The sequence below is a fragment of the Elephantulus edwardii genome, unplaced genomic scaffold (assembly GCF_000299155.1).
Source record: "Elephantulus edwardii isolate Elephantulus edwardi_28Jun2011 unplaced genomic scaffold, EleEdw1.0 scaffold00269, whole genome shotgun sequence".
In the NCBI taxonomy this organism is placed as follows: Eukaryota; Metazoa; Chordata; class Mammalia; order Macroscelidea; family Macroscelididae; genus Elephantulus; species Elephantulus edwardii.
The window spans coordinates 1,730,110-1,751,897 of record NW_006400019.1 but is presented as its reverse complement, the minus strand read 5'-3'; the positions used below and the strand labels follow the sequence as shown (position 1 = coordinate 1,751,897).

The 21,788-nt window shown below is 49.8% G+C and overlaps 2 protein-coding genes across 2 annotated transcripts in view; one reads left to right on the top strand and one right to left on the bottom strand.

Moving 5' to 3' along the window:
• BCAP31 (B-cell receptor-associated protein 31) overlaps nt 1-15,605 on the bottom strand; it is a 29,717-nt gene extending 14,112 nt beyond the window's left edge. The window contains exons 1-3 of the mRNA XM_006899937.1: nt 15,455-15,605; nt 14,017-14,117; nt 8,513-8,660 (exon numbers count right to left, since the gene is read on the bottom strand). Coding sequence (XP_006899999.1) covers nt 8,513-8,660; nt 14,017-14,117; nt 15,455-15,546 — 341 coding nt within the window. The 5' untranslated portion in view covers nt 15,547-15,605. The remainder of the gene's footprint in view (nt 1-8,512; nt 8,661-14,016; nt 14,118-15,454) is intronic.
• A 1,520-nt stretch (nt 15,606-17,125) lies between these two features.
• ABCD1 (ATP-binding cassette, sub-family D (ALD), member 1) overlaps nt 17,126-21,788 on the top strand; it is a 41,499-nt gene continuing 36,836 nt past the window's right edge. Inside the window, exons 1-2 of the mRNA XM_006899985.1 lie at nt 17,126-18,061; nt 19,941-20,121. Of these exons, the coding sequence (XP_006900047.1) occupies nt 17,126-18,061; nt 19,941-20,121 (1,117 nt within the window). The remainder of the gene's footprint in view (nt 18,062-19,940; nt 20,122-21,788) is intronic.

The following is a 21,788-nucleotide window of genomic DNA, read 5'->3' as shown; positions in this document are numbered from 1 at the left end:
CAGCATCTGTTAACTGAAATATATCAATTGGTATACCATCTATTCCTGGAGCCTTATTTTTGGCCATGTCCTTCAAAGCAGCCTGAACTTCTTCTTTCATTACCATGCTTAGTTAGCATAGTGCTGTCTAATTCTCCCAAATTTGTCATTTACAAAATCACTGCTCCTGTGTGCTGCATAGTATTTCATCATGTGAATGTACCATAATTTCTCAATCCATTTGACTGTGGTTGGACATCTGGGCTGTTTCCATGTTCTTGTGATGGTGACCAACACTGCTATCAACACTGGTGTACAAGTCTCTGTTTGTGCCTCCCTTCTCATTTTTCTCGGGTTTTATTCCAAGCAGTGGAATAGCTGGATCATATGGAATTTCTATGTTCAGCTTTCTGAGGAAAAGCCAAACTGCCTTCCAGAGTGGTTGTACCATATCCCACCATCAGTCTTATGAGACCCTAGCTCTCCAACATTTATTACTTATTTGCATCTCTTATTGCCAGTGATTTTTGAGCATTTCTTCATGTGTCTGTTGGCCATCCGAGTATCTTCCTCTGTGAAAAATCTTTCCATGTCTTTTGTCCATTTTGTAATTGGGGATCAGGCTTTTTCTTGTGGAGGCCCAACAGGATTCTGTAAACTTCCGAGATGAGACCCTTATCTGAAATGGTATTGCCAAATGTTTGTTCCCTGTCAGTAGGTTTTCTTTTCACTCTGTTGGAAAAAAGTTTTTGATGCGCACAGGGATTTAATCTTTAGCAGGCCCCATTCATCAATTTTATCCTCTCTAGACTGTTCATTTCAGGCTGTATCTTGCATTCTCGTTATATCATAGACTAGACCACCTAAGCTTGATTCCAGTTTGCCTCTTAAGACTTTATGGCTTTGGGCTTTACTCCCAGGTCTCTGATCTACCCTGAGCTGATTTTTGTATATGGTGTGATATGTGGATCCAGCTTTGTTGAAGAGGTTGTCATTTCCCTATTTGACAGGTTTTATTAGGCATCATGTTTTAAGGACTCCTTGGTTACCTTATTTAGATGCTGGCTTAAAAAAAAAATTACAGAAAAATGCAAGGCAGGCAGAGAAATGGGAATATTCCATAAACATTTTATGATATAAAGGAATGATCGTGAACTTTTAGTAGGCAAGATAGCGTCACGCCCGAGTTTTCCAAACCATCCCTATCTTTTCTGATACCCCAGAATAGAATTTCATCTGTCAATTGGCCATCTGGAATTTGCTTCCAAATTGTCCAGGGCCAGGGCTCATGGGAAGGGAGAGGGTAGAGATGAACTGAGAGTGGCCCTGAAGGCTAAAAGGAGAAGCCGGTCTCACAGACTCACTCTAAGCCTGCACCCCTCTGTGTCTGAATAATCCCAAACAGATTCCTTACAGAACTGGAGGGTGTGATCAGGGCTAAATCATCATTCTGTAAGGAAGGTCTAGGCAGGCTCGAGGTCACACTGTTTAGCCTGTTTCTCTCCAGGCATCTCCCCAATGGGATGGGTCTTTGGGGTGAGGGCAAGGACTGGGCCCAGGTAGTGAACATTCCCACACAACTCTCATCAAGAGAGATGAGCACAGCCTAGTGGAGAAGAGACCCAGGGGCCTACCCTACCGCTCAGAGAGTGAAGAAACGGCTCTGGGTCTCCAAACACGGCTTTCCGGTCCAGTCTAAGGTCTAGCACAGAAGCATTGAGAGGGAGGGACAAGCTTGTGTTCCAGAGCAACTCTGAAGAGGCTATGGCTGCTCAAGGCTCTCCCAGGTTGGGGCCTGCAGAAGGGGCCATGCAGGAAGAATGGGGTCAAGAACGGGGATTTGACAGCTGGTCTCCCTGGCTGACAGGTGGGGGTGGACAAGGCTGCCTATTCTCCTTCGACCCCACACCAAGCAGTGCAGCAGCAACTCTCTAGCCACAAGCTGAGGGTCAAGAAAGGATTCCCACTCAGCAGGCAAGGGCAGCCACTAGCACTCTGCTCTCTGTCACAGGCACCTCAGCCTCCAAAGCTGAACGTCTTCACTCGTCCTTCTGCTACCTGTTAACTGGAAGGTCCAATGAGCTGTGCCACCCCTGGTTCTCACACTGGCCCATCAGGCTTCTGCCTCTCTTGACAGCCACCTATGCCTTAGTTCCTAACCCCAGGCTCTCTTGTCATGCTCCACCCTGCACTACTGCCAAGACAAAGTTATATACAGATGTGCCTGTGTCCCAGCACCATGGAGACTGCCCTGCCTCCCACAACCCCAACCCACATGTGCTACCCTCGCCGCCCTTCTCCAAACTCAAGCGGTATCATCTCATTGAACCAGTCCTCACCAGTGAAAACACGCATCAACACGAGAGAGAACACAACAGACAGCTGTGAGCGGCACGGAGACAATGGCCAGGAGGCTAAAAAGACACCCACATATGCTGAGGTTCATTAATCATGTCCAACAGCAGGGACTGGGTTTAACACATTGAGAATGGCAGCAATGGGCTGTCCCAGAAAGAGAAGCTTGACAAAGTGCACAGAAAAGGCAAGTTCCTACAGGACAAGCAGGAGGAGTCTGACGGGGTTTTAAGAGACACATGTCTTTTGTGGGGGAAAGAACACAGGTGCTGGGACCAGACTCTGCCAGTTACAAGCTCTGAATGTGGGGAGGTCTCTGAACTTGCTGTAAAGAGAAGGGTGAACTAATCGAGTTGCTCCTGACTCACAGTCCCCCAGCAGGACAGAGGAGAACTGTCCCTTAGGGTTTCTGACTTTTTAATCAGCAGCTGACCACTTAACTATTGCACCTCCTGGGCTTTTTCCAGTACCAAGTGGCAGCGGCGGCCATTGCACATGGACAGAGCATAATGGAAGGTCCGACTGAAGCTGTATGGGATCACTCATGTCAAGTTTCACCCTCTTACAATGACTGAACATTACCAGATGGCTTGATAGGGAGAATATGGAAACCCACCACAGACCAAGACAGACAGTACATACTAATACATGAGAAAGCCTTTTACAAAGTCTTCAAAAACCAAGAGAACCCACGCCAACTAGAGAGGTACCCAGTCACCACCAGCACATCCAGGTGCCCAGGCTGAGGCAAACTCTAGCCCAGGCAGTAAAACACCACTGAACCTGCTGGTCCTCTCTTCCAGGCATGGAGGTCCTGCGGTCTGAGTGAGCAGCTGCAATTCTAAGAAGCTGCTGCTGCTGCTGTTGGTCTACAGACGACACTGCGTTCTGAGGTGCGGGTGGACTGGAGAACCACCGATCCATTTTCAATCAATGAAAAGAATGTCCAATATGCGGTAGGAGAAACTATAAGCCATAAATCTGTGACTTTTTAAAAATCAGAAAGTATTAAGCAGTAGCCCAGCTACATTAACAAGAAATTAGTTTCAGGTGATGACACCCCCCCCCACACACACACACACAAGAGAATGTTAGACAAGCAGGAAGAAGAGCCCCAGGGGAAAACAACTCAAATGACGCCATCACCAGGGTCTAGAGGTGTCACTAGACTACCACAGTTCCCAGGAGCCAGAGGGGGTGGCAACAATGAGCGTAGGAGTGCCCACTCTCTGCACTACATAGTTCTATGGTTACTTAAAGTTTGGGGGCTTTATTTTATAATGAATGGGTGCTACTTTTGTAATTAGGAGACAAGCTTCATTTTTAAACTGTTTCCTTCAGTCACACATGGATTCTACATGTCTGGGCAGAGTTTGGAGCAGAGCTTTTGATGGCTAAGAGACTCTTTAAGGGCCACAGCTAGAGTTACAGTTTGGAGGACACATTTCGGTCAAGGTCCTAGAATTGCTTACTGCACAGATCACAGAAAAGTGCAAAATCACAGCAAACAGATGGTCTGTGGACAATCTGAATCTGCATGGATCCTTGGGACCATAATTTTCTTTTCTAGACTGTATCACTCAAGACCCACCTTGCTTTTTTCTGGGGGCAGGACAGCTGACAGGAACATGGGAAGCCCTGTAGCCACAGCACGAGGCACGTGCCTTACAACGTTTCTATAGGTAATATAGAGAAATGACGTTTGCAGCTGTCTTAACAACCCACCCAGGAGAGGTTATCAGTCCTTGACAGCTTGTTTTCCATATTTCCAATGAATGCACTCAGGACTGCTATGCTTCTCAAGTGGATGGGGAACAGGGTGCAAGAGATGGTGATTAGCATTCTAGAACAATTGGAACTTAGATCTCCATGCCCTCTTGTGTCACTTTTACAAAGATGTCAGGTATAAATGAGAAGAAACATTTGTATTTGAAATCACCTATTTAGGCCAAAAGGAAGCCTGCTGCTCTGTGCCCTGACTGCAGACAGTGTTACAAGAGACTCTGGATTTGTGAAGGGGGGGAAAAAACCTCCACCCCCCAAAAAATAAGCCTCTAGAACTATTGACCCCAAATAGCAACCTTCACTGCATGGGCATTTAAAAACAAATGGCAGGAATCCTGCTGGCGCAGCCTGTCTTCCCGAGCACGCCTGGTCACCTGGAGGGAGCACAGAGGGAGGCAACCATTGCACACCTGTGGCACCAACTGGCAGGCGTCCTGCTAGAAGGGAGGTCATGACACCAGAGTCGAGAGAAGGACTTACCAGCCATTCAGTGGGGAAGAGGGAAGCCATGTGTAAACGGCTGAAAATCTCAAACCGCAGGCCTTGAATGTAGCCCTGCAGGTGGCATTTGAGTGAGCACAAGGCAGCAGGCCTGGCATCTGCTTCCCAGGGACCTACCATCCTCTGAAGTCTGTGTCAGGCTATCCCAGCACTCATTCTCAGCCTCAATAAGCTACAACTGTAAACCTTTCTGAGTGTTTTGCCCTGTCTTCCCCACCTATTACTTTTCCCAACCTCCAGGCATACATCCAAGTGTGTTCATGTCTCCCTGGTCATGTGCACTGCTGTGGCTACCCACTTGCTTCCAGTTCTCCAGGCATTAAGTCCACATGACCCACATCCTCATTCAGATAAGCACTGAGGTGGCTGATGGCGGACATGGAGTGTCCTGTCCTTGGCCTCTTTAAAGACTTGGTCCCTTGCTCTTGTTAAGGGCTGTCAAATGAAACTCATAGCAACCTTATGAACAATAGGCCTCACAATCTCTGACACACTCAAGCCCATTACTGCAGTCACCACGTCCATCCATCTCATGGGGGGGGTGTGTGTGTCTTAAATGCAGCCACTCCTGTGACTTAAGGCCACATCTAGCTCACTAGCACCAGGCAACATCCTAACCGTAAGAATAGTGGCATTTTTGCTGCAAATCCATATACATGCCTTTCAGCTACTGAACTAATCATCCTGCCAAGAAAGAAAATGGAGACAATTTGTTCTCCAAGAATCCATAATGTTTGTAGATGATGTCTCTCCTGTACAAGCTATTCTAGAACATGGCTTGAGGTCAAGATCACACTCTGCCAGTTTAATGTTTCCTCATCTCCCTTCTTCCCTTTTGGAAATCAGGTTTCTGGACTATCCAGTCTCCCAGCATCTCTCCTACTCTTTGCAATTCCTTAAGAGTCAGAAATTGCAACTGCAAATGATTTCAAGTCCAAGCTTGCAGTGACTCGCCTGACGAAGCTGAGCACTCTGGTCTGCTTTTGTTCATCAGACTAATTCTCTCCTCCCGTTATCTGTGACCCATCCTGGCCCTGGACCCTTCACCTCGATTTTTTTCTGTGGCAAAGACATATACGAAAGGTCCTAGTTGTTGTGCTGTTTTCATGAACTTCCTAACACATAGCTTATCATGGGCTTTCCTGACACCAGCCGTAAAGCACTAGCTCCCGCACTGCCACACTCGTCTTGCTTTCCTTCACACCTATTTTTCAGCTGAAATAGAAGCTTACTTCAGAGCCTCTTGACTCACTTCCCTTTTGCTCTTTTCAGAGCTTCCTGAAACCCTAAAAATATATCTTAGTGCACCAAACCTTTCCATTTCCTGACTCCCAAAAGCTTCAAGATGATATGCTGGTTAACGACTTCTGTCTTGGCCTGAACACTTGAAAGGGCACTTGCCTTTATCAGCACTGCCTCCAGCACCCACAGTCCAGCTTACCCAAGCCATTATGCATGCTTCCTGAGGCTCACACCAGTGCTCAGAATGTGCGGCCACACAGGTGCAGACAAGCTGCAGCAAGATGGACCACTAACCCAAAGGCTGTGCATTTCCGGTGGCTCCAATCCACCAGGGGTTTGAAGGGAGAAAGCTGGGCAGTCTCCTCCCATTGTGAAACCCAACGGAGGGTTACAAGTCAGCACGGACTGGATGGCAGGGAGGACTGGGGTCAACAGAGAGAGTGTTTGGACACAAAATGAAGTGAGAATTACTGTTAGCGGTGAACCAAATGTGACAATCATCTCTTTGGTAATAAACCCTTTTGTTGCTGGGTGCCACTGAGCACAACTCACAGCGACCCTATGAACAAAAGAGATGAACCTTGTTCTATCCTGTGCCATTCTTGCACGTCCTGACACACAAGAGGCCATTGCAGCAGTCACCGTGTCAATCCACCTGTTGAGGGTCTTCCTCTCCTTCGCTGACCCTCCACCCTTCCTAGCATCATGTCCCTCTAGCAACATACTCAAAAAAAGTATGAGGTGAAGCCTTATTATTCTTGCCTCCAAAGAGCTCTCTGGCTGCACCCTCTCCAAGACATATCTGTTGGTTATCCTGGCCGTCCATGGGATGCTCAGTGTTCTTCTCCAACACCACAGCTCAAAGGTGTCAATTCTTTTCCTGTCATCCTTATTCATGTTCAGCTCTCAGATGCATAGCTAGTAATTGGAAAGACCATAGCCTGAATCAGATGCACCTTAGTCCTCAAACTGACATCACTACTCAATAATTTGGAGAGGTCCCTAATTGCAGATTTTCCCAGTGCAATGTGTCTCCTTATTTCCTGACTGCTTGTACCAAGGGTGTTAATTGTGGATCCAAGCAAGACGAAGCTATTGACAGTTTCAATCTCCTTTTCATCCATCATGACGTTGCCTATCAGTCCAGTGGTAAGAATGTTTTCTTTTTTTTTTTTAAAGTTTTTAGATTTGATTTTCTTTTGTTGTTGTTGTGTGCCATCGAGTCAGATTAGACTGGCACAGAAGGAGTTAGATTGCCCCTCCTCCTCCAGTGGAGCATCTGATGGACGAGAACTGCCTGCCTTCATGATTGTAGCGCAGCTTCTTGCCACTAGGCCACCAGAGCTCCAAGAACGTTTTCTTTTTTTTTTATTTTATTATTGTTTTGTGTGTCTGTGTACCGTCAAATCAGATCTGACTGGTACAGGAGAAGATTGTCCCTCCTTTCCCGGCAGAGCATCTGGTAGATTCGAACCATGCGCCTCTGGGATTGCTAAGAACGTTTTCTTGACATTAAGATGCCAATCCATACTGAAGGCTGCCTTCCTCGATCTTCTGCAACAAGTGCTTCAAGTCCTCCTTACTTTAACAATAAACCCTAGAGTACTGTACTTTCAAGTATAATATCCCCACATGAATAACACCCATGTGCACATGCACAGGAACTGATGCACCTGGCATGACTCTTTGTGGGAACCAAAAAAGCACCCTTACACATACTGTGTAACAATAAGGTAAATATTTTCTCAGGATCTTTGTAAGCCCTTGGCCTTACTGGACAGCTACTGCATAATCAGTTGGCAACTCGGGCCCAGACCAGCAGGTCAGAACACCAAGAAGGAAGAGACAATGAACAGAACCCTAGGCTCCCACAGATGCCTTACATTAACCTCAGCATGCCAACTCAACCCCTTGGCCCTGAGCCAGGCACTCAGTTCCATCAAACACCCAATGTCTTCAGGCAACTATGGGTTACAGTATATACCTGCCTACAGTTGCCCATGTGGAGATTCTCTGGAACAGAGCCTCTCTGCATCATTTCTGCCCACTATACTCGAATCAAGGCCCCAGACACAAAAAGGCACTTCACTATAGGTTGTCCCTGATCTATAATGCATTAGGTTTGACAACATGCACTTACAATAATAATTTTTTGGGGGGAGGTACTTTTTATCAGTAATATCTAGCATGTAACTTGCTGATGTTATTATTCGTAGATGTTTACTTGGAGATGTTCAAAAATATGACTTACACAGATACTGATAACAAAAAGCAATAATGAAATTTTTTTTTAAACGAGGAGTTTAATTTGTATCAAAACCAACTGACAACAGAGTTGTCAGAATGGAACTCCATCCATCCTAAGGGACTACCTGTGTTCACTTGACCCCTTTAAACCTGAACTACAAAGGGTCTCTTCCAGAGAAAAGTCCCAAGTTCTTGACATTTACCTTAACCTGCGTACACTGCTTCGTATGAGCTACAGCAAAGTCAGAGCCCAAGTCTTTTGAACTTCTAGTTGACCCTTGCCCACTTTACACAACTGCTCTAATGGGCCTCTGTCTCAAGAACACAGAGCAGAGAGACAGTGAAGCCCCAGGAGAAGGCTGAGTTGTGTCCCCCTTCCTGCTTAGCCCCACAGTACACTCACAAGGACAGGAGCAAGGAAAAGCCAGCAATGTAGAGGTTCCTCTGGGCGCGGAAAAGCTTCATGTGGAAGTGTTCCATGGCCCCAGGGTTGTTCTGGAGGTTCACCTTTTCTGTCACATCATCATATTTCCAGATCTCTCGGACGGCATCTGTGGGGAGCAGAGGAGAAGACAGATGGGCTTTCCACTCCCACATGGGTAAGCCTGGGCCACAGGGGACAGGGAGGCAGTGTGAGCTGGAGGGCTCACTGCCCTTTGATCTCTAGTCATTTGCACATCAGGAGTCTCCCAATCCCTCTTTTCTCCCCTCAGGCAAGCCTGCCAGATGCTTCAAGATAGTAAAAGTCTGAGGCCCTACTGGCACCAGAGGCAGTTCCCTTCCCCCATATGTCCCCAGTCTTCTTGTGCTGCCATCAGGTCAGGTTTGGTCATACACAGAAAAACCTGGATAGTCCTGTCAATGGCAATGGTGGTGAAGGGAGCATCAGGAGCAGGTAATACCTGAAAAAGGTGCAAGTGGGTTTATTTCTAAGCTGTAGAATGGTTGTTAGGTGCCATCAATTCAACTACGAGTCATAGCAAGCCTACGAACAATAGATGGGCACCTTACCCTCCTCTGTGCCGTTCTCACCATCTCCATCATGCCCAAGCCCACTGTGATGGTCACCGGGTCAGTCCATCTGGTTGAGGGGCTTCCTCTCCTTCACAGACGCGCTCTCTCTCCCCCCGCCTTTCCCTGCATCATGTCTCTTTCCAAGGACTGATCATCTGGACAACATGCCCAAGTAGACGAGATCAAGTTTCACCATCCTGGCCTTGAAGGAACACGCAGGTTGCATTTCCTCTAAGACACATGTGTCTGTTCTGGCAGTCCAGGGTATGTGCAATATTCTTCTCCAACGCTTTTGTGCAAGTTTTTGGGTGTGATTACAAAAGCAATTCATGCTCATGAGATCTAGCACACCAAAAGAACAGAAAGCAAAAGGACTCCGTAAAACAACCCTCCAGAGCCGCTCACAATCCTGTCACTTGGTTCTGTTTTCTTTACAACACAGGCTCTATCTGAAATGATCCAAATTACACAAGTATTGTCCCCCTCTCCTGAGCCACAGGACAAAGAGATCTTTCCTACTGAATCCCCAGTTCTGGTTACTGTTCACACACTCACATTACTGCTGAATGAAACACATAAGCCCTCCTCCCAAGAGTCACTGTTAGCCATACACTGCTCAGTTTATACACTTATTTGTAAGTTTTTCTTTAACACAGAAACAAAACCATACCATAAATATTGTTCTTTTCTTTACATAACCCTAAAAGACATTTTCTGAAGATAAAGATCTTGGTAGAGATGAATCTTTTTTTTTTTAAATTGTATTATTTTTACGTGTACCATCAAATCAGATCTGACTGGTACAGGAGGAGATTGCCTCCTCCTTCTCCAGCAGAGCATCTGGTGGATTTGAACCGCGTACCTCTGGGATTGCAGTGCAGCGTCTTGCCACTAGGCCACCAGAGCTCCCTGAGACGGGTCTTTTTTTTAAGGGAAAGAAATTTTCATTTGAGTGAAGGCTTACAAATCATATTGGGTTTTTTAAATACAGTCATAGACAATTTTGCTTTATTACATTATCACTGATCTATTCATTAATTACAATGTCTAATCAACTCTCATTGCGTATTTTCTTTCTCTTCACTCAACTTACCAATTTATTAAATTGTACTTCCTTTCCCCTCCCTTTCCATCCCTGATGACTGCCACAACTAATTTTATCTGTAAGTAAACCTTTCCTTTTTATAACAGTGGCCTTCAACCACGGGCCTCCATGTGAAAAGGACAAGCTCGGGCTATATGGGTGCTGGTTTTTATGTGAGCTTCTCTCTACTGAAGACTTAAAAGTAACTGCATCATGAAGCGAGCGCTCACAAACCCTGAGTGTGCAGAAATCCTGGGACATTTCTGGAAGGTAAGTTAGCAATATGTACTACAAAATGTAAAGCTGTGCCCTTTGATTGAGTTGTCAACCTCTAGGAAAAGATCTGATAGAAGCAGTGATAGACTGACATGTCCACAGCTGTTAAGAGTGTCTATAATCCCCAGAGGTATGTGGTTCGAATCCACCAGATGCTCTGCTGGAGAAGGAGGGACAATCTCCTCCTGTACCTGTCAGATCCAATTTGACGGTACATGCAAAAAAATAATAAAATATAAAAAAAAGAAAAAAAAGTGTGTCTATAATCAGGGGGTTGATGATAGCACCCTCCACATGAGAGAATACGACCAGACCTTCAAAAAGGATCATTGGCGTCAAAAAGTTAACAACTCACTGGAAGGTCAGCTACGGGTGGGTTCCAGCTCGACAGCAAACAGCCGCCTCAGCCTCCACAACATACCCTGGGGGAGGATGGGCATTCACACCCATATGATTGACCACCTCTAAAAACCCACTCACTCCACTGTATGCAACACCACCACACCACACGTGTACTTTGTGTATTTGCAAAGTAGCATGCAGAGTGACTTGGCCATAAGAGGCACTGACTGATCAAGAAGGCAGCACAGATGCCAGTGGAAATGTATCACAAGGTGTTGGTAATAGCTGCCCGTACGACAGATGTGGGGCCATCGGAGAGTTGGGGTCCCTGGCAAGAGGACTGTTGGAGCAGTAATTCAAGTGCTCTGCTGCTAACTGAAACACTGGCAGTTTCAATCTGCCAGCCCCTTGAAGTGGGAACAGTCTGTTCTGCTAAGACCACAGCCTGGAGATCCCATGAGACAGCTTGACTCTGCCCTCTGTAGTTGGAATCAACTCAATGGCTGTGGTGTCTGGAAATCCCTCAGTGGTGCAAACAATTTAGAATCTGGCACTAACCTAAGGTCGGATCTCAGAGCACCCACAGAGCACCCACAGCGCTTCAGAAAACAGGCCTGGAAGGCTATTTTTTTAAAAAAAAAATCCAGTCACTAAAAACCCTATGGGCATTCAGGGCAGAAGAGAAACAATGTTCCTACTTTTGTGAATAGTGACTGGGATCTTGCTACTAACAAACAGAAGCCCTGCAGTTTGAATCTACCAGCTACTCCAAGGGAGAATGAGGACAGATTTCCTATGAAGAAATGTGGAGGAGAGCAGCAAATCAGCAATGGGCTTGGATTTGAAGGTGCATCTGACCCAAGCCATAATCTTCAACTGTCTCATACATGTGTAAAAAGTGGGCAATACAAGACCAGCTCGACAGCACCTAACCACCTAACACAGAATCTACTTCGTTCTGGCTCCCGGGGCACCACAGGTGTGAGTGAGATTCATGGGAGAAACAAAATTTCTAAAAGTCAAAACGTGTTCTTTTTCTCATCAGAAAAAAAAAAAGATTTTAAAAAGTCTTTTTTTTTCCCACCTGTCACCTGCATTTAGGAATTCCACCTCTGGGAGGACCACGTAAAAGCTCCAGGTTCTGAAAAGGTACATCTCTGGAAATTAAAATCCACCAGCAGTCTTCTCCTGTAAGAGTTATGGCCTCAGGAAAACTTGAGAGGCACTAAGAGTTGGAAGCTACTTGACAGTAGCGAGTGAGCATGAAGGGTCACCTTGATCCCAGGTGGCACATGGTTAGAAGCACTCAGCTAGTCAAAAGGTCAAAGGTTAGCGCCCACCAGCCACTGTGTGGGGAAAGATGAGGAAGTCTGCTTTCTTAAAGATTCCAGCATTGGAAACCCTGTGGGATAGTTCTGTTTTGTTCTACAGGGTGGTCATCAGTCAGAATAGACTCAATGACATTGGGTTTGAAGAACCACCAATGCTGACAGCACCAGTGGACCAAGGGACAAGCAGCAATGGGGACTCAAGACACACAACCCGAAAGGTCTTGCTATCTCAGTGCTTTGTCTGAGGTCCATGGATTCTGGACATCTCATCACTATCCTCAGGGCCAGTTCAAATCCAGGAGCTCCTGGACAATGGCTCAACTCAGTCAGTTCTAGCTGGCACTGCTGTTATCTGCAGTAGTACTTGCTGTAACAGAGGTATCTGTATAGTCCCGCAGCCTTCAGTAAGTTTGAAACATTATCTCATTTTTAAAAACTTTTTTTTGAGATGTTAACGAAAGTTTATAAAGAACTTGGGTTTTCAATTGTTCTCTGTTACACATTTTCCTCCCTGCCCCTTCTCCCCCACAGATTGCATTTTTCTAAGACATATCTCATTTTATTGCATGCCACAGCCACTGCTTTTTCTTACAAATCAAATATTGGAAACCAAGAAAACTGTGACTATTTGCATTATTTCCAGTAAAGCATTGAGGTGGGGGGACCTGCCGTGCAGGATGCAGGAATCCCTGGCTCCCAGTATTCTACATTGGGTCGGTCTCTCTAGAAGCCCACCTATCACTGCCCCTCCCTTCCCCAGTTGCAGAGCTCTGTGGCCTAGCTATTCATGACACACCGTATTCCACCTTCTCTTGACTCGGAGGCTGGTCAGAAACAGAACCATCTTTTGAAAGAGCAGTCACATACTCGGAGCCTCTCTGAGGATTTCCAGAACAGTGGTATCCAGGCAGCTGGTGCCTATCCTTCTGGCTGAGAACTGGTAGGCCACACCTGGCCAGTACCCAGGCAGACCTGCCTGAACAGATCCTACAGGGGAAAGACAATTGCCAAATGCCACTTCCAGAGGGTGGGGCTCTACATATTCCCCTGAAGCAAGGCTCTCTTCTTCGCTGCCGGATCTGCTGAGGAGTCAGGTGGGGGAGAGAAGGGTACTAAGTCCCTAAGAAAGCTGCGCTAAGGGTCCATTTTCCACAGCAGAGCCACAATCCTGCTGGGGGGGGGGGGTCTGAGCAGGGACCCTTAATGATCCTGTACCAGGCCAAATAACCAGGACTTAACACCAGATAGACTTTCTGAATTCCTTGCCTCCAAACCTCCCTCATCTTTACCAGCCATGTCCAGCTCCTGTACCCATTCCTGAGCATTTCCTAGTGGGGCTCAAGGCAGAGGGTCACAGAACTGCAAAGCTGGAAAGATCCCAAGCGACCCAAAGTCTAAGCAAGAGCCCAAGAAGTTAAGGATTTGTCCCCATATCCTCCTCCTACTGCAGGCATCTGGCAGGAAGTGCTACCTTTCTCAACTAAGCTTGGTGTCTCATGGATGCAGAGCCCAAACCAGGCATGGAGAGACAGGACAGTAATGCTCTCTAAGGAACTGGTGAGCAGCGCTAATGGGAACAAAGGCATGAGGCAGCTAGGTTCTCTTGGATTCTGCACTGTCATTCTAGGGCACGAAAAGGCTGCTTGGCCCAAGCCAAGCCACTGGTAGAGGTGTCACTCAGGGAGAAGGCCTTGCTGACCACCAGCAGCACCTTCTTCCCAGAAGACAAGACTGGGGCACACAATCAGACTGTCCCAGGGAAGCTGAGGGGCACAGGGCTTTGAAGTGAATTTCAACTTCACAGTGGAGAGCAAAGAGTCGAGGGCAGGTGGCTGCTGCCCTTGGTCCCAGCTTACTCACCAACAACCAGCAGCACCAGGATGACAATAAGAACCACAAAGAAGGTGTTGCCATATGTTACTACCAACTCCACCAAGCGGGACTTGAAAATTTTCTGCCACCTGTAAAGGAGACAAAGTGAAATAGGGTTGCAGAGCCAGCGCACACATTGGGAGCCAGGCCCTGGGCAGGGCAGAAATTCAGTTGAGTATTATTCTCTAAAAGCTGGGGACCAGTCAGCCTCAGCTGCTGCTAATCCTCCATCTTATGACACCTGGCCAAGAGGGTTAACAAGACAAAATTGCTTGTCCATATGAAGGCATCATTTAAAATCACCTTTAGGAATGATACTGTCTGAAAGGAAGCTCACTTTTCATGCATTTCCTTTTGTGGTAATAAAATTTCTGCCACATGCACACTTCTTTAAGCTATTTTTCCATAAGGCCAATCCTGTTTCATCTGTACTCCCACTACGCTAGTATTACTATAAACAACTCCCAGATGACCCATAATTCTCATCCTTAAATATTTAACTAAAAATAGTTAACATGATCACACCACCATGACCAGTTATAAAGAAAATTAACAATAATCTCTCAATATCAGAGTCACAGATCGAGCTTCTAATTACAGCAGTTTTTTAAGGAGTTGGTATTTTTAAAAAGTTCAACGCAAATGCAGATGGTATGTAGCTTACAGCCCTCAACCTCTACTGAGCTCCCCCTCCCTGAGTTCCTCTTGCAGAACATTTCTGGAAGGAACCACGTTGGCTATTTTATCAACTTTTTTCGATTGTAGCTCTGAGGGAGCCCTCTGTCTACTGTATTTGATCTAAGTTCTGAGGGACGAGCAGCCGTGGGTGTGATTTTTGGCAGGCTTTTTCCTTTGGTGGGGCTGTATACTTCATATCACATCAGGAGTTTGTGCTTTACACTAGTGCAATGGCTTTTAAAAGTTGAAGCTGCTTAGCCTTACTTATAGCATCTAAATTTGAGTGAAGGAAGACATGCTCTTATAGTACACGTAATTAAAAAGTCATTCCAAAGCCCATTAAAAAAGAAACATGGCTTCACCCCTCACAGGCTGAGAAATGCTCATGAGGCAATGGTAGTGATACTAGTTAGGAGGGCAAAAGTCACCCATACAGCAGCAAGCCTTCACGATCCTGCAATGTCATCCTTCATGCCCTCGTGACCCAACGGGAGGGAGGAGGGTAGAAGTCTACACAGATAGGTGGTCTTCTCTCTGAGGCATCCTGAAGACGAAGAGGGGCACAGGGAGAAATCCAGCCAGATGGGCTAAAGCTCAACGGCAACTTGGGACGGTGGGACAATAATAAGCACAACCTCCACCACCCCTCCCCAGGCGAATTCTACCTGTTTCTGCCCGGCCCCCCAATTCTGTGCACACAGCCGTCAGGCCTGGTCTCCCTCCAGCGAGCTTGCGCCACGGGTCGTACCTTTTCGGAGAAATGAAGGGAATGCAGAGAAGCAACACAACGAAGACCTCCGCATAGAGGAAGGTGGCCACTGCGGTCCACTGCAGACTCATCCTCTGCCGCTGGATGGTTTCCAGGGAAGCGAGCTCGTTTCCTGGCAGGACAGAGGGGCCGGAGAAGCGTGAGGGTCCGGGAGCCACCGTCCATCCTGCCCCCCACCCCCGTTCTTAGCGACTGCTGCCAAGGGGCTTCCTTTCTCTGGGGGAGCCCTTAAGCATGTGGCACTACCAAAGCGTTCTCAGTAAGGAGATAAGGCAGGGGCCGCGCGCCACCAGCGCTCTGCAGCTCTGGGGGCAGCATCCGCCCAGGCGCACCCCTGCCCCTCAACCAAGAGCCCGGTGAGGCAGCGCCCGGGCCCTCTAGCCGCCACGGCTTCTGAAAGGCCTGCAAGACTCGGGGTGACTCGGCCACAAGAGCGACCCCTAGAGGGCAGGAGCCGGGGCCATGGGAGGAGAAGGCGGCTCTCCACTGAGCACCCCAGCGTCCAGACCAGAGAAAGTTCGAGAAGCAGCAATCTTCCTGGAAGACCGAGGTCCGCTCGCTAGCAACCGGATCGGTAGTTTAGGTCTTCCCCACCGCGACCTGGGAGTCTCGGTGCCGTGGAGGCGTCCGGCAAGGTTTGGGGTTCTGCCCGCTCGCGGCCCCTCCGCGAGCTCAGACTCCTCTGAAGGGCTCGTCGCCCGCCCACTCAGCTCCCCTCAGCCCGACCCTAGGCTCTGCTCCTGGGCGCACCCCTCAGACCTGGGAGACCCCGCTCCCTGCCCAAGCCAGGGGCCTAAAAGGGGGCGCAGCTCACCGATTTTCCCACCGTCTCTCCGCGCACGCACACCCGCCGCCAAACTCTCCCACCACAGCAGTGGCCCCGCCCTTTCCCCCCGGGGCCGGAAGCCGGAAGAAGCGGCCGGCAGCCACGCCCCTCCCCGCCCCCGCCCGCCCACCAACCGCCGCCAGGCCTCTTCCTGCCGAGGACAAAGCGCGCAGGCCCGGTGGAAGCTGGCGCTGGGCGGCCCCGAGTCACGAGGCCCCTCAGGGTACACGGGGGCGGGACCTTGGTGGGAATGGCAGCGCCTCGGAGCTCCTCTAGTCAGCGTGGTCGTCCAGCTCTCTGTGGTTGGAGGAGGCGGGGCCTCCGTGGAGAGAGCGGGGTGGGGCTCCAGGCTCCGCCTCTCGCTCCGCCTTCGCCCTCCTCCCCTTCCCCCGACTCGCCCCTGGGGAGGGGTGGGTGGGTGGAGATTATGGGCCGGTGGCAGAGTCACAGTCGCTTCGGCCAGGCTGAGGAGCGGACGGACGCGCCTGGCACCCCTGGCGGGGGCTCCGCTAGGGTAGGAGAGGTGGAGAGGAAGAGCCGCCCTCCCTGCCCGCGTCGTTTTACAGCTCTGACCCAGGGGTCAGGGGACTGACACCAGCTGACAGCTCAGGTCCCCTCCTCAGCTGCCCGAAGACTACCAGACCCTGGAGGGCTCTGAGCCCACCGCACCAGAGGCCCCAGCAGCGCCTCTCGTTGCCTAAAGCAACAGTGTCAGTGACCACTGCAAGGCCTGCAGCTGCCCAGACAACGAGGCCAGGGGCAGCGCCACAAGCCTTCCAGCCACCTGCCTCGCCTGCTGCCTGCCTAGGTCTCCACCAGGTGACATGCCGGTGCTTTCCACAGCCCGGCCTTCCAGGGTGACCACACTGAAGCGCGCCACCCTGGGCCTGGCCCTTGCCGCCTATGGAGCCCACAGACTGTACCCGCTGGTGCGGAGGTGCCTACTGGCGGCCAGGGGCCCTCCCGGGCCGCTCGAGGCCTCGCAGGAGCAGGAGCCCTCGCAGGAACAGGACGCCTCGCAGGAGCCCTCGGGGTCAGCTGCCGGGGCCACGGCCGGCGTGAACCGCGTGTTCCTGCGGCGCCTCGCGTGGCTGCTGCGCCTACTCTTTCCCCGGCTCCTGTGCCGCGAGGCCGGGCTGCTGGCGCTGCACTCGGCCGCCCTGGTAAGCCGGACCTTCCTGTCTGTGTACGTGGCCCGCCTCGACGGCCGCCTGGCCCGCTGCATCGTGCGCAAGGACCCCCGCGCCTTTGGCTGGCAACTCGTGCAGTGGCTGCTCATCGCCCTGCCTGCCACCTTCGTCAACAGTGCCATCCGCTACCTGGAGGGCCAGCTGGCCCTGGCCTTCCGCAGCCGCCTGGTGGCCCACGCCTACAGCCTCTACTTCTCCCACCAGACCTACTACCGTGTCAGCAACATGGACGGGCGCCTCCGCAACCCTGACCAGTCGCTGACCGAGGACGTGGTGGCCTTCGCGGCCTCCGTGGCCCACCTCTACTCTAACCTGACCAAGCCGCTGCTGGACGTGGCCGTGACCTCCTACACGCTGCTGCGGGCCGCCCGCTCCCGCGGGGCTGGCACGGCCTGGCCCTCGGCCATCGCCGGCCTCGTGGTCTTCCTCACGGCCAACGTGCTGCGGGCCTTCTCGCCCAAGTTTGGGGAGCTGGTGGCCGAGGAGGCGCGGCGGAAGGGGGAGCTGCGCTACATGCATTCTCGTGTGGTGGCCAACTCGGAGGAGATCGCCTTCTACGGGGGCCACGAGGTGCGGCTGCCAGGCACGGCCGGGAGGGCAGGAAGGCGCCCGGCCACTTCTGTTTCCTGCCCGGCGCCTCCGCCCGCCGCCTCCTAGCGGTTCGGGCCTCCATCTGGGCCCTTTGAAGGCCACCGCGAGCTGCTAGGCGGCCAGCATGACTCAGCCCCCGCGCGGCTTAACGAGCTGCGCCCCGCGCCCCACGGGCCGGCCGCCGCGCGGCTGGACGCATTTCCTGGCAGCCCGGCCGCCGGGGCGCAGCCGGGGGCGGGCCCCGGGGCCACTGGAGGGGTTACTCCGGGCCAGCTCGCTTATCGCGGTGCGCCCCTCCCCTTCCTCGTGCCTGGCTTGCGCTGGCCACTGTGCTTTCGGTTCCGGGGGAGGGGTGTGGTGGCCCCTAGAGGCCGGCCTGGACTCCCAGGGCCCGACCTTGTCACCGTGCCTTTGTGGATTGTCCCCAGCTTCCAACAGAGAGGGAACTGCCAGAAACTGATAGGGAGCCAGAGCCCAGCCTGGGGCTCTGACCCCCTCTCCCTCACTCCACTTCTCTCACATGTGGGCTGGCAGCCTCTTGGCAGGCCGCCGGAGCTGTGGCCTTGGGTGAGGTGCTTGGCACATTCCCTTGAGGCTACATAGTCGGCCGTGGCTGGCAGTTTTGCCAGCTGGAAGCATGAGCTCCCATTGCCAGGGTGCTCTGAGGATGCTGCTTTGTTTCAGGGCTAGGAGACTCTCCCCAGGCCCTGGCCGGGATGAGCAGGGCAGACTTGAGCAGCCATCTGGAGTACTTCTCTTGGCCAGCTTCAGAACATGGGAGGTCCCCCAGGGGGTCAGCTTGCCGGAGGGGATTGGTTCAGACTTCTAGGTGGGCCTCCAATGGAGAGGCCCTTCTCCTTTCATGGCCACACTCTCTGTTTCTCTGTCTCCCTGACTTTCTCTGTGCTTGAGAACAAGTTCCATCTTCCTTTAGTCAAGGTATCATTTTTTTAAAAGAAGAAATCTTGTTCTCCTAGGGGCTCTGGCTCATTGCTGTTGAGGCAGAACTGACCCGTAGTTGACCCTCCAGTGGGTTTGCAGAGGCGACTCTGGCAGTGTGGGTCAAATTCTATCAACAGGATTCAAATTCCCGTACTGCTTGCTAGCTCCAGGCTGTGTGATGTCAGGCCAGAGCTTTGCCTCTCTGGCCTTGAGCAACCCACTGAGGAGGGTGTGTAGAGGGAACTCCCCACAAAACCAGTGTCTTACAGAATGGCTTCCACAGAGACTGTTTGGGGCCAGAGCTTTGACCCAACTCTGTCATAACCAACAAAGTGGAATTAGATCAGACCAACATTTTTCCACTTGAGGTGAGACTGAACCATAAATGAATGAGGAAAATGCCAAGTTGAAGCCTGGGAATGGGAAACTCACAAGAGGCATATGAAGGCTTTCCAGAGTCTGATGCTTGGACTGGACGGACTGTAGGGACCCATGTTCAAAGCAGCACTGCCACCATGGGAGTCCTACGTTAGTCTAGTGATTCGGCCATTATGCAGCTCACTCGCCGCCCTGGTTTTGGAGGAGGGAGATTACATTTTTCTAGGGTTGCAGGCTCAACATTTTTCTCATTCTGGTTATTGTTTGGGTACACCCACATTTTACAAATTTGAGCCCAGTTGGAGTTTGCTTCTTTAGCCATGAGTAAGCCCAAGGATGTGCTCCGGGTGAACTCCTTCATCACCACCACTGGGCCCAGCAGGCGCTTTCCCTACAATTCAAACCTGTCCTTTGGAGACATGGCCCAGCCATAAGCCTTTAATTTTGCTGAGACCGTCAAATGATGTGGCCCATGTGAGTGGGGCCCCTAAGCTCTCACGGCCCAGCATTCTCAGTTCTGTTTCTGGTGGCCACACAGGTAGAGCTGGCCCTGCTGCGACTCTCCTACCAGGATCTGGCCTCACAGATCAACCTCATCCTGCTGGAACGTCTGTGGTACGTCATGCTGGAGCAGTTCCTGATGAAATACGTGTGGAGCGCCTCAGGCCTGCTCATGGTTGCTGTCCCCATCATCACGGCCACTGGCTACTCGGAGTCAGGTGAGATCATGGAGTGTGGAGCCTCTGACCTTGTTTTTCTTTTTTTTGCAGGGCTTTGCTTACTCAGGGTCTCTTTCCATTCCTAACAATACTGGAATTGCCTTTCCCATCTCTTTGAAGTATCTTTGAAGCATCAGTATCTGTATTGGGATTGCTTTGAACTTGTAGATTATTTTTGGTTGAATTATCATTTTCGTGATACTGAGTCTTCCTATCCACAGACATAGTGTATTCTTCCACTTCTCTAGGTCTCTTTTTGCTTCTTGTAGTGGTGCTTTGTAATTTTCTTTGTATAACTTTTTTTTGTGTCTCCTGTTACATTTGTTCCTGAGTGGTTAGCTATTGTAATTGATATTGTTATTCTTATTTCCTATTTTGTGTCCTATTTGCTCCTGTAGAGAAAAACCTACTGATTTTGTATATTGATCTTGTATCCTGCTACTTTGCTGAATTGGTCAACTATATCCCGCAGTTGACTTGCATATTCTTAGGGTTTCCAAGATACTATCTTGTCATGTGCATATAGACATAGTTTCACCTCCTCTTTGTCTGTTTGGATGCTCTTATTTTTTCTTCCTCTTGTCTTATTGCTCTTGCTGGGACTTCCAATACCATACTGAATAGGAGGGTGATAGTGGACAGCCTTGCCTAGTCCCTGTTCTCTGGAGGAATGCCTTTAATTTTTTTCCATTCTGGGTGGTGTTGATTGTTCGCTTAGAGTGTATGCTCTTAATTTGTGTCGAGGAAATTTCCCTCTATGCATATTTTGTTGAGTGTGCTTATCAAAAAGTGTCTTGGATTTTGTCTAAAGCCTTTTCTGCATCAATTGAGAGGATCATATGGTTCTTATCCTTTATTTAGTTGATGTGATGGATAACTTCCTTGCGTGCCCCTTATGAATCCTACTACACAGCCATAGTAATCAAGACCGTATGGCCCTGGTACAGTGACAGGTGCCTAGGTCAATGGACTAGAATCTAGACAGAACCCAGAGATCCACCCATCTGCCTGTGGTCAACTGATCTATGACAAGGAGATTGAATCAGTTAGGTGGAGGATTGACAGTTTCTTTAACAAATGTTGTGTGTACTGTTGAGTTGGAAACAACTCGTAGCTGACCCTCCAATGGGTTCTCAGAAGCAGTAAATCACACAAGAGGAGACTGCCCATCTTTTCCCCACAGAACAGCTGGTGGAGTTCGACTATGTTTCTTTGTGTCAGCAGCACAACTCCTGACCACCAAAAGGTGCTGGCAAAACTGGACAACTATCTGCACCTCACATTATATACAATAACAAACTCAAAGTGGATCAGGGACCTAGGAGTAAAACAAACCACTGTAACATTCATCAGAGAAAAACTGGGAGCAAATCTAGAAGCCCTGTTCTAAGGCATAAACAGACTTTCAAACATAACAAAAACCCTACAACCAGGAGAAGATAAAAGATCAAACAATGAACAGGACCTTCTAAAAAGCAAACAATTCGGCTCTCTGCTCCTCGTCGATCCAGATTGCCCTCTCTTCTTGTGCAGCCTCAGCCGCATCCCTGAGACATGATGGTGAAGGTCGGAGTAAACGGATTTGGCCGTATTGGGCGCCTGGTCACCAGGGCTGCTTTTCACTCTAACAAAGTGGATATTGTCGCCATTAATGATCCCTTCATTGA